Source organism: Nerophis lumbriciformis, linkage group LG10 (genome assembly GCF_033978685.3).
Source record: "Nerophis lumbriciformis linkage group LG10, RoL_Nlum_v2.1, whole genome shotgun sequence".
NCBI lineage: Eukaryota > Metazoa > Chordata > Actinopteri > Syngnathiformes > Syngnathidae > Nerophis > Nerophis lumbriciformis.
Genome location: NC_084557.2, coordinates 51023722 through 51036237, shown reverse-complemented (window position 1 = coordinate 51036237; position 12516 = coordinate 51023722). Strand labels below are relative to the sequence as shown.

The 12516-nt window shown below is 43.3% G+C and overlaps 1 protein-coding gene across 1 annotated transcript in view; it reads left to right on the top strand.

Annotated features, from left to right (window-relative positions):
* The window catches only part of sema7a (semaphorin 7A (JohnMiltonHagen blood group)), a 68345-nt gene that overhangs the window by 37002 nt on the left and 18827 nt on the right, over positions 1 to 12516 (top strand). The window contains exons 9-10 of the mRNA XM_061969454.2: positions 226 to 334; positions 12121 to 12301. Coding sequence (XP_061825438.2) covers positions 226 to 334; positions 12121 to 12301 — 290 coding nt within the window. The remainder of the gene's footprint in view (positions 1 to 225; positions 335 to 12120; positions 12302 to 12516) is intronic.

Sequence of the window (12516 nt, the reverse complement as noted above, 5' to 3'; positions counted from 1 at the left end):
ACCAAAACATGTTTTCAGTTATTTCACCTTTGTTTTGTTAAGTACATAACTCCACATGTGTTCATTCATAGTTTTGATGTGACAATCTACAATGTAAATAGTCATGAAAATAAAGAAAAGGCATTGAATGAGGAGAAGGTGTGTCCAAACGTTTGGCCTGTACTGTACATGTATGGTCACTGCAACAATGCTAAATTCAGTCCTCCTCCTGTTCTTGTGTTATAGGAACTCCACTGCCATTTGCATTTATTCAATAAAGGCCATTGAAGACAAGTTTGACAACTCCACCTTCAAAGGCTATGACAAAGCTATTCCACAACCAAGGCCAGGCACAGTAAGCGTTATTTTTGTTCTACGCTTGAATTTGCACCAAAGTATTGTCATGTGTCAAGTGTGGTTGAGCCGTGTGGGCTTGACTAAACTAATGGGTGGATCTGTATAAGATGTATCACTCTTTCCCATCAAGGGTGCTTTCCAGGTCCACACATAACAACTACTTGCTGTTACCACTCTACTTTTTACACTTTCAGCTCACTGCTATGTAGGAAATGCAGTCTTCCAACTAGGTTGTCACAAATGGTAATCCTTGACAAATTAGCCTAAAGTTTCATTAGGAAGCAACATTTTATGAAATAATCAGTAAGCGGAACATTAGTGTCTGAACATTGCGTGTTACATTTCATTTGCTATAGGGTTGTAGCAGTGACGTGCGGTGAGGTTGACGGCTGGTGAGGCACTGACTTCATCACAGTCAGATTTACAAACATATGAACCCTAAAGAGTATCTTATTCACCATTTGATTGGCAGCAGTTAACGGGTTATGTTTAAAAGCTCATACCAGCATTCTTCCCTGCTTGGCACTCAGCATCAAGGCTTGGAATTGGGGGTTAAATCACCAACAATTATTCCCGGGCGTGGCGCCGCTGCTGCCCACTGCTCCCCTCACCTCCCAGGGGGTGATCAAGGGGATGGGTCGAATGCAGAGGACAAATTTCATTACACCTAGTGTGTGTGTGTGACAATCATTGGTACTTTAACTTAACTTTAACTTTACACATACAAACTGTAGCACACAAAAAAAGCACATTTAATTAAAAAAAGGTTATTATGGTCTTACCTTTACTTAAAAGTGCGGGAACAGTGGTGTTCGTGTTGGAGGAGTTGTGAAAGAATGAAATATGCAATCCGTGCTGCAGTCTGCAGGTGTACCTAATGTTGTGTCCCTGCAGTCATTCACGGCCCCTCCGGCGCCATCATTGTTGTTTTTGCACTTTTTGGCTTCTTGTTAAGTGACTTTTTTTGGGTGGATTCGGTCTTGCACGTGGAGGGTTCGGGTGTGGGCTTTGGTTGGTGTGGCGCTCCCGTCGGGGGGTGCATTCTGCGGCAGGGGTGCATTAACCGGCACCAGGAGGCGGGATTACTGCGAGCCTCACACAGTGCGTCTTCACAGCAGTTTTATGATTGCTCAGCACAAGAAATACGTTACACACATACAGTTGTTGACAAAATACACTGTACATTATATACCTCAGCTAACTAAACTATGGAAATGTATAATATAGTTCATATAGCAATACGGTCTCACTGCACAGCAGGCCAGCAGTTAGCCGAGTCATTACGCAATCCATGTTGAGGCACTGAGTGACGTGCCTCAACTGGCTGCTGTTCACCGCACCATCTCTTCTCTGTATTTGAACGGCAAATGTGAAAATTTGGCGATTTTGAATAAAAACAATCTAAAACTGGTGAAGTTAAATGGAAAATAACTTTATAGTATAATCACTGAATACATATAACAATTTAATTAATTTTTTTTCTTTTTACATTTTTTTTCTTTCCATGATGGCAGGTGAGGCGGGGCCTCACCTGCCTCCAGTGACCGCACGTCACTGGTTTGTTGTCATAGCAACGCTAAGCGCGAGGAAGAAAAAGCCCAGGTTATAGCTCTGGTATTGAAGTAGTATTGGTATCCACAATTAATAAGTCAATTAATAAAATGGTAAATGAAAATTAACTCGATAACTTTGCCGGCTTGAGTAAATGACCATTTCTGTGTGTTTGTTTTCCCTGTCTCTTGCTTTCAAACAGGGTACAAGAGCGTTCACTCTATGTTCACTCTAAATGAACGTAGTGAATCCTCTTGCCAGTCATCCACAATCTTTGTCTCTGTGGGTAGAGGCGGACATAGATTGAGAGTCCACTTTATTTTTATTGTTTACTTATTTACGATAATCAAAAGTTATTATTATTATAGAAATATGGATCCGATCACTGTAGTATCAATCATATACTGTTAGTACCCTTAAAGGGGAACATTATCACAATTTCAGAATGGTTAAAACCATTAAAAATCAGTTCCCAGTGGCTTATTTTATTTTTCGAAGTTTTTTTTCAAAATTTTACCCATCACGCAATATCCCTAAAAAAAAAGCTTCAAAGTGCCTGATTTTACCCATCGTTATATACACCCGTCCATTTTCCTGTGACGTCACATAGTGATGCCGATACAAACAAACATGGCGGATAGAACAGCAAGCTATAGCGACATTAGCTCGGATTCAGACTCGGATTTCAGCGGCTTAAGCGATTCAACAGATTACGCATGTATTGAAACGGATGGTTGTAGTGTGGAGGCAGGTAGCGAAAACCAAATTGAAGAAGAAACTGAAGCTATTGAGCCATATCGGTTTGAACCGTATGCAAGCGAAACCGGAGAAAGCGACACGGGAGAAAGCGAGGACGAATTTGGCGATCGCCTTCTAACCAACGATTGGTATGTGTTTGTTTGGCATTAAAGGAAACTAACAACTATGAACTAGGTTTACAGCATATGAAATACATTTGGCAACAACATGCACTTTGAGAGTGCAGACAGCCCATTTCAGGCGCGCTAACAACATATATTTTTCCACGATTTCAGCACTCAGGTTAACCATACCTAAATAGACACAAAATACTGCATTACACAAGACTACCCGAATGTACTCGAATGATTGAAAAAAATAAATGTTTTTAAGCTAAATCATTGGTAAACACAGTTTATGTATAATAATTTACGTAAAACCGCGAGTAATGAATAAAGTTTTCATCAATTAATATATTCTGTAGACATACCCTCATCCGCTCTCTTTTCCTGAAAGCTGATCTGTCCAGTTTTGGAGTTGATGTCAGCAGGCCAGGGAAGCTAGGGTCGATATTCGTCTCTTGATCATCTTCGGTGGCATAAGGGACAGTGTGAGCCAAGACATCCAGGGGGTTTAGCTCGCTCGTCTGCGGGAACAAACTGCCGCCATTGCTTGCCGTGCTAGCGAGGTCCTTTGTCCCTGAATTGCTCACACACTCCGGCAGATTCAATGGGGGTCTGGCGGCAGATTTCTTTGACTTTATGGTTGTAAATGCATCTGCTTTGAGTGTCGCAGGATATCCACACATTCTTGCCATCTCTGTCGTAGCATAGCTTTCGTCGGTAAAGTGTGCGGAACAAACGACTGACCATTTCGTCGGCTTTCCCCACGCCCTCGTATTTTGAACAAATTTCGTCCAATTTCTTGCCACTTTCGCATCTTTGGGCCACTGGTGCCATTTGAATCCGTCCCTGTTCGTGTTGTTACACCCTCCGACGAAAGTGAGAAAATGGCGGATTGCTTCCCGATGTGACGTCATCGCTCCGAGAGCGAATAATAGAAAGGCGTTTAATTCGCCAACATTCACCCATTTAGAGTTCGGAAATCGTTTAAAAAAATATATGGTCTTTTTTCTGCAACATCAAGGTATATATTGACATAGGTCTGGTGATAATGTTCCCCTTTAATATCGACACCACCAATTTATGGATGGATCCGCCCTTCTCTCAGGTGTGGTGTACTGACTGTGACGATGCTGACCAGAGGTGGGTAGAGTAGCCAGAAATTGTACTCAAGTAAGAGTACTGTTACTTTAGAGATTTATTACTCAAGTAAAAGTAAGGAGTAGTCACCCAAATATTTACTTGAGTAAAAGTAAAAAGTATGTTGTGAAAAAACTACTCAAGTACTGAGTAACTGATGAGTAACATACACACACATATATATATATATATATATATATATATATACATATATACACATACATTGATATATACAGTATATCATTTATATTTATTTATTTTGCCGTTTTTGTTTACATGTTAAAGGTGTTTTAATGAATATACATGCATGTTTAACACATATAGATTCCTTTCTTTCATGTTGACAAGAATATAAGTTGGTGTATTACCTGATTCTGATGACTTGCATTGATTGTAATCAGACAGCAGTGCTTAACGTCCACGTTTTCAAATGCAGGAGAAAAAAAGTTCCTCCTTTCTGTCTAATACCACATGAAAGTGGTTGGTTTTTGGTATCTTATTTGTCCAGCTTCCATATTCGTTTTCACACACTTTACAAGAAATACATTGGCGGCAAATTCCGAGGCTTGCTAGCTTGTTTGTGCTGGCTTTCGGAGACTCTTATTTTGAAAGCGCAGGCGCGATGGAGCGGCACTTTTATTGTGAAGACAGGAACTGTGCAGTCAGTCTTTAGGCTTGTGACGGGATGTACGGTTGAAATAAAAAAGTGTCTTTTTTCCTTCACACTTTTGATTGATTGATTGACACTTGTATTAGTAGATTGCACAGTACAGTACATATTCCGTACAATTGACCACTAAATGGTAACACCCCAATAAGTTTTTCAACTTGTTTAAGTCAGGTCATGTGACCGCCTGGCTCTGTTTGATTGGTCCAACGTCACCAGTGACTGCAGCTGATTGGTGGAACGGAGTCAAACGTCACTAGTGACTGCATTTTATTGGTGGAACGGAGTGAAACGTCACCAGTAACGCAGGCACTTTGAAGGTCTGTCTGACAGACCAAAACAAACAAAGCGTGCATTAACAGATCGATAAAAATTAGTAGCGAGTAGCGAGCTGAATGTAGATAAAAGTAGCGGAGTAAAAGTAGCGTTTCTTCTCTATAAATATACTCAAGTAAAAGTAAAAGTATGTTGCATTAAAACTACTCTTAGAAGTACAATTTATCCCAAAAGTTACTCAAGTAGATGTAACGGAGTAAATGTAGCGCGTTACTACCCACCTCTGATGCTGACACACCAACAGATGTTGTTATATTATCCTTTCTCTCGACTTATTTAAGTACTTCTTCATTTTCTGTTCATATCTGCAGTTCCGTCCATGCTTCTATGCACTTATTTATTGTGTTGTTTAAAGCTATCGCAAGTGTTAGCTTAGCTATTAGCACGTGTTACGTTCCCAGTTGGCTCAGAGTCTAGGGATCGTGAGAGAACGCAACATAAAAGTGTATAAACCAAATGAGTTGTAAATTAAAGACACAGAAGCCAAGAATTGAAAACAAAAACTAGTGTTATTGAAAAGTAACCAAGAGGGGGGGGGGGTTACAACAAGACACAACACTAGCCTAGCTTGGGAATACAGGTGCTGTCAAAGAAATGAACAAAACATACCAAAAGACACCTCTGAAAAAGAAAGGTAAGCTTACTAACTAAAGCTATTTAATTAGAATAAACCAAAAACTTACCTACCTACTCTAGCCAAAGAGGTGGTCCAAAACATACAAGGGTGACAGGCACCACTAAGCCTGGTGTCTCTATACACAAACAAATCCTACGTGTGTAGTGTATAGAGGCCTCTGTCTAACCTTTCCCAAGACTAGGCTGCATATACTTACAAAAGTTGAAAGGTAAAACAAAAAGGAAGACTCAAAAACAGGTGGCACAAGTTTAGCAAAGAGTTTAACAAAAATGATTACCAAACAAGATAGCGCCAAAGACAAAGTAGCGTCTCTCCAAGTTCCACACAGCATGTCAGAAAAAGAATCCGCCCTGATCCAGTGGTGAGCAGGTGATTTTAAACAGGCTGGGAGGATGAATGGTGGTCCGGGATTGGCTGGCTGATTAACAGGTGAAACGAGGAGCAGCTGGGAACAGGAACCGGTTGAATGGCAGCAGAGGCAGTGAATGAGTGTGACCTGTACAAACAAATAGAAGAAGAAACACAAAACAAACAAACCACCACTACGTGGAACGTAACAGCACGTCGGCTTGTGGCTTACTCTCGGTGTGCAACATGTTTAGCCTCGTCCTCCAGTGATAATGGTACACGATCATTATACTGAAGATACTAAAACATGCAGTTTATTTGATGCGACGGAGGTGATGATTGTTAGTTTCGAGGAGCGTCTCCACACTGTGTACACACACTGAGACGCACAATTAGCTGCAAGCCGATTGTCAGCCAGAGAGGATCTTCGTTTGTGATTGTCAATAAAAGGCATTGATCTGCAATGGCCAATCTCATAACGTTTCTACAAAAAACAGTCAGTACCGTGATCGGCATACTTGCCAACCCTCCCGGATTTTCCGGGAGACTCCCGAAATTCAGCGCCTATCCCGAAAACCTCCCGGGACAAATTTTCTCCCAAAAATCTCCCGAAATTCAGGCGGAGCTGGAGGCCACGCCCCCTCCAGCTCCATGCGACCTGAATGACGTGTCGACAGCCTGTTTTCACGTCCGCTTTCCCACAATATAAACAGCGTGCCTGCTCAATCACGTTATAACTGTAGAATGATGGAGGGCGAGTTCTTGGTTTCTTATGTGGGTTTATTGTTAGGCAGTTTCATTAACATCCTCCCAGCGCGGTAACAACACACAACAACAGCAGTCACGTTTCCGTCTACCGTAAGGCAGCTTGTCTGCCGTAAACAGCAATGTTGTGACACTCTTAAACAGGACAATACTGCCATCTACTGTACATGCATATGTGACAATAACATCTAGGGCTTTTAGAGAGTGCAGTGCACAACTGCGCACACGACAAGGAGACGAAGCAGAATGCATCATCAGAGAGGGTGTTCAGCATGGTTAGAAAAATAGTGACAGAGAATAGAACAAGGATGGACAATTCAACCCTTAACTCAACAATGAGTAGATGAGTGTTATGTGTGTGTATATGTGTAAATAAATGAACACTGAAATTCAAGTATTTCTCTTATTTATGTATATATATATATATATATATATATATATATATATATATATATATATATATATATATATATATATGTCTTAATAAGGTTATCCAAAAAATAGTGCTCGATACCGTAGTAGAGCGCAATATATGTATGTGTGGGAAAAAAAATCACAAGACTATTTCATCTCTACAGGTTCCTGATGATTGAGGGAACCCCCCCTCATGAAACAGGCCTGTAGAGATGAAATAGTCTTGTGATTTTTTTCCCCACACATACATATATATATATATATATATATATATATATATATATATATATATATATATATATATATATATATATATATATAAAATAAAATAAATATATATATAAATCGGAGGTCTCAAGGTTGGCAAGTATGGTGATCGACCACATCCCTAATTATTATTGTACATCATGGTTCAATTGTGCTTAATTTGATCTCAAAATAAGGCTGACAATAATATCAATACAATAATTTGTAGGACAATATACTGTATCGTCAGGCAAAATTTATTGTCGACACTGCAGCCCTCGGTATCGGTTAGTATCCAAATTTCCATCCATCCATTTAACCGCCGCTTATCGGAGTCCGGGTCGCGGGGGCAGCAGTCTAAGCAGAGATGCCCAGACTTCCCTGTCCCCGGCCATCTCCTCTAGTTCTACATGGGGGATACCGCTGCATTCCCAGGCCAGCTGTGAGACATAGTCCCTCCAACGTGTCCAAGGTCTGCCCGAAACACCTCACCAGGGAGGCGTCCAGGAGGCATCCGTAGTAGATGCCCGAGCCATCTCAGCTGGCTCCTCTCGACCTGAAAGAGCAGTGGCTCTACTCTGAGTCTCTCCCGGATGAGCGAGCTCCTCACCCTATCTCTGAGGGTGATCCCAGACATCCTGCGGAGGAAACTCATTTCTGTCGCTTGTATTCGCGACCTTGTCCTTTCGGTCATAACCCAAAGTTCATGACCATAGGTGAGGGTAGGAACGTAGACCGACCTGTAAATCGAGAGCTTTGCCTTTTGGCTCAGCTCCTTCCAATCCATCTGTCAATCTCGCGTTCTATTCTTCCCTCATTTGTGAGGCATAACTTCACTCCCGACCCGAGGGGTGCAGTCCACCCTTTTCTGACTAAGAACCATGGCCTCAGATTTGGAGTTGCTGGTCCTCATCCCAGCAGCTTCACACTCGGCTGCAAACCGCCCCAGTGAATGCTGAAGGTCCCAGCCCGATGAAGCTAACAGTACCACATCATCTGCAAAAAGCTGGAATGCGATCCTCTGGCCACCAAACTGGAAACCCTCCACACCCTGACTGCGCCTAGAAATTATGTCCATAAAGATAATAATCAGGATAATGAACAGTATCCAAATTTGAGTTTTGAAATACAGGTAAAAAATGTGGAATAGTTCATCCCGAGTGACGTTACAAACTTTAAATACTTTTATTTTTGATACTTAAGTACATAAATATCAGGTATTACAATACTTTTACTCAAGTAATATTCTAAAAGGAGACTCTCATTTTTACCAAAGTCATTTTCTGGTCAGATAGTTGTACTCTCTTTCAAGTACTTTATACAAAACTGTATAGGTTCCAGCCTATTAGTGTACAGGCCAAAAGTTTGGACACACCTTCTCATTTCAATACGTTTTCTTTATTTTCATGACTATTTACAGCATGGGTATCAAACTCTGGCCTGCGGGCCAAATTTGGCCCGCCGTGTAATTTCACTTGGCCCTTGAGGCGATATCAAATTAACACTAGAGCTAGCCCGCCGATTATATTCAGCGGTGGTGCCGCGGTAACACCGCATTCACCGCTAATTCTCATACTTGCCAACCCTCCCAGGAGACTCTCAAATTTCAGAGCCCCTCCCAAAAATCGTCACGTCCGCTTTTCACCCAGTCCAACAAATGCTGGCCCAGTCACATAATATGTGCGGTTTCAGCGCGTGAATGCAATGCATACTTGGCCAACAGCGATACAGGTTACACTGACGGTGCCCGTATAAATAACTTTAACACTGTTAGAAATATACGCCACACTGTGAATCCACACCAAACAAGAATGACAAACACATTTCGGGAGAACATTTGCACCGTAACACAACATAAACACAACAAAACAAATACGTGCGTCGGTTAAGGTGGGCGGGGTTGGGGGGGCGGGGTTTGGTGGTAGCGGGGGTGTATATTGCAGCCGGGAAGAGTTAGGGCTGCATGGGATTCTGGGTATTTGTTTTGTTGTGTTTATGTTGTGTTACTGTGCGGATGTTCTCCCGAAATGTGTTTGTCATTCTTGTTTGGTGTGGATTCACAGTGTGGCGCATATTTCCAACAGTGTTAAAGTTATTTATACGGTCACCATCAGTGTAACCTGTATCGCCAAGTATGCATTGCATTAATGTGTACGTGTGTGCTGAAGTCGCACATATTTTGTGATCGGGCCGGCACGTTGTTGGAACGGATGAAAAGCAGACGTGACGACAGCTCGTAGAGGACGATAAACGCAGTGCCTTTAAAGCACGCCCCCAAGACTGTGGGGCTTGGGGGCGTGCTTTAAAGGCACTGCGTTTATCGTCCTCTACGAGCTGTCGTCACGTCTGCTTTTCATCCGGGTGGACTACGAGGTATAATGACTGATGAACACCTTCGTTGGATAATGAAGGTTGCCTCAGCTCAAAGCCTGAGCCCCGACATTAATGAACTAGCATCCAAGAAAAGATGTCAGGTATCTGGCTTGGGCACATCAGATTAGATCAGTGTGTTGCAAACTGAGCAGTTTAAAGTTCGGAATGGTTGTTTTATTCATTGTTATTTTATTTTCAAATTTATTAACCTGTGGAAAAAGTTAATGTTGATATTTACCTCAGAAGGCTGCAAATAGAAAATAGGCACTACATTTTTATTTAAATTGTATTTGATATGCCATTGATATTTTTTAATTATTATTTGAAACTGGATTTTGCATGTCACTATAAAGTTATATAAGCCTTGCTTGTTCAATATTCAATGCAAAACTTGTTTGGGTCCCTATTAAAAGGTTAATTTGTTCAACCTTGGCCCGCGGCTTTGTTCGGTTTTACATTTTGGCCCACTCTGTATTTGAGTTTGACACCCCTGGTTTACATTGTACAAAAGTAGATTGTCACTGAAGGCATCAAAACTATTTCTGGGGCTGAGGTTGCTGAGGTAGTTAAAAAGCTCCTCGGTGGCAAGGCCCCGGGGGTGGATGAGATCCGCCCGGAGTTCCTTAAGGCTCTGGATGCTGTGGGGCTGTCTTGGTTGACAAGACTCTGCAGCATCGCGTGGACATCGGGGGCGGTACCTCTGGATTGGCAGACCGGGGTGGTGGTTCCTCTCTTTAAGAAGGGGAACCGGAGGGTGTGTTCTAACTATCGTGGGATCACACTCCTCAGCCTTCCCGGTAAGGTCTATTCAGGTGTACTGGAGAGGAGGCTACGCCGGATAGTCGAACCTCGGATTCAGGAGGAACAGTGTGGTTTTCGTCCTGGTCGTGGAACTGTGGACCAGCTCTATACTCTCGGCAGGGTCCTTGAGGGTGCATGGGAGTTTGCCCAACCAGTCTACATGTGTTTTGTGGACTTGGAGAAGGCATTCGACCGTGTCCCTCGGGAAGTCCTGTGGGGAGTGCTCAGAGAGTACGGGGTATCGGACTGTCTGATTGTGGCAGTCCGCTCCCTGTATGATCAGTGCCAGAGCTTGGTCCGCATTGCCGGTAGTAAGTCGGACACGTTTCCAGTGAGGGTTGGACTCCGCCAAGGCTGCCCTTTGTCACCGATTCTGTTCATAACTTTTATGGACAGAATTTCTAGGCGCAGTCAAGGCGTTGAGGGGATCTGGTTTGGTGGCTGCAGGATTAGGTCTCTGCTTTTTGCAGATGATGTGGTCCTGATGGCTTCATCTGGCCAGGATCTTCAGCTCTCACTGGATCGGTTCGTAGCTGAGTGTGAAGCGACTGGGATGAGAATCAGCACCTCCAAGTCCGAGTCCATGGTTCTCGCCCGGAAAAGGGTGGAGTGCCATCTCCGTGTTGGGGAGGAGATCTTGCCCCAAGTGGAGGAGTTCAAGTACCTCGGAGTCTTGTTCACGAGTGGGGGAAGAGTGGATCGTGAGATCGACAGGCGGATCGGTGCGGCGTCTTCAGTAATGCGGACGCTGTATCGATCCGTTGTGGTGAAGAAGGAGTTGAGCCGGAAGGCAAAGCTCTCAATTTACCGGTCGATCTACGTTCCCATCCTCACCTATGGTCATGAGCTTTGGGTTATGACCGAAAGGACAAGATCACGGGTACAAGCGGCCGAAATGAGTTTCCTCCGCCGAGTGGCGGGGCTCTCCCTTAGAGATAGGGTGAGAAGCTCTGCCATCCGGGAGGAGCTCAAAGTAAAGCCGCTGCTCCTCCACATCGAGAGGAGCCAGATGAGGTGGTTCGGGCATCTGGTCAGGATGCCACCCGAACGCCTCCCTAGGGAGGTGTTTAGGGCACGTCCCACCGGTAGGAGGCCGCGGGGAAGACCCAGGACACGTTGGGAAGACTATGTCTCCCGGCTGGCCTGGGAACGCCTCGGGGTCCCACAGGAAGAGCTGGACGAAGTGGCTGGGGAGAGGAAAGTCTGGGCTTCCCTGCTTAAGCTGCTGCCCCCGCGACCCGACCTCGGATAAGCGGAAGAAGATGGATGGATGGATGGCATCAAAACTATGACACCTGTGAAGTGAAAATCCTTTCAGGTGACTAGCTCTTGAAGCTCATGGAGAGAATGCCAAGAATGTGCAAGGCAGTAATCAGAGCAAAGGGTGGCTATTTTGAAGAAACTAGAATATAAAACATGTTTTCAGTTATTTCACCAGTCCATTCATAGTTTTGATGTGACAATCTACAATGTAAATAGTCATGAAAATAAAGCAAACACATTGAATGAGAAGAAGGTGTGTCCAAACCTTTGGCCTGTACTGTATGTGTACAAGCGATATAGACAGTGGTTGGTCAAGCACCATGGACCCAAGTATGTGTCTACAAGCAAATCAAAATTCAACAATTTTGTGTGTTGTTTTTCAGTGTGTAAAAAACAGCCGCAACTTGCCGCTGGCCACAGTCAGTGTGGTGAGAGATCATCCTGAAATTAGCGACTGGGTCTACAAAACTCCTTTTTATGTCAGCAACAACAACTACACCAAGATAGTAGTGGACCGCGTCCAGGCAGTGGACGACATGTACAACATTCTGCTGCTCGCCACTGGTATGTCCTGTTTTCTGCAAAACAATACAACATTTCACTATTTTTAGTGCTAATTGTTTGGCTGATGATATCCACAATCAACAAAGCTGACCACATCCTGTGCCATGTTCTTCGTGGCCAAAACCGCCCATTAGTTCCAAATATAACCAAGCTGTCAGAATGAGGTCTTGATAATCCTGTAATATTGACAAGGTAGTTGTTCTAGTATCATGATT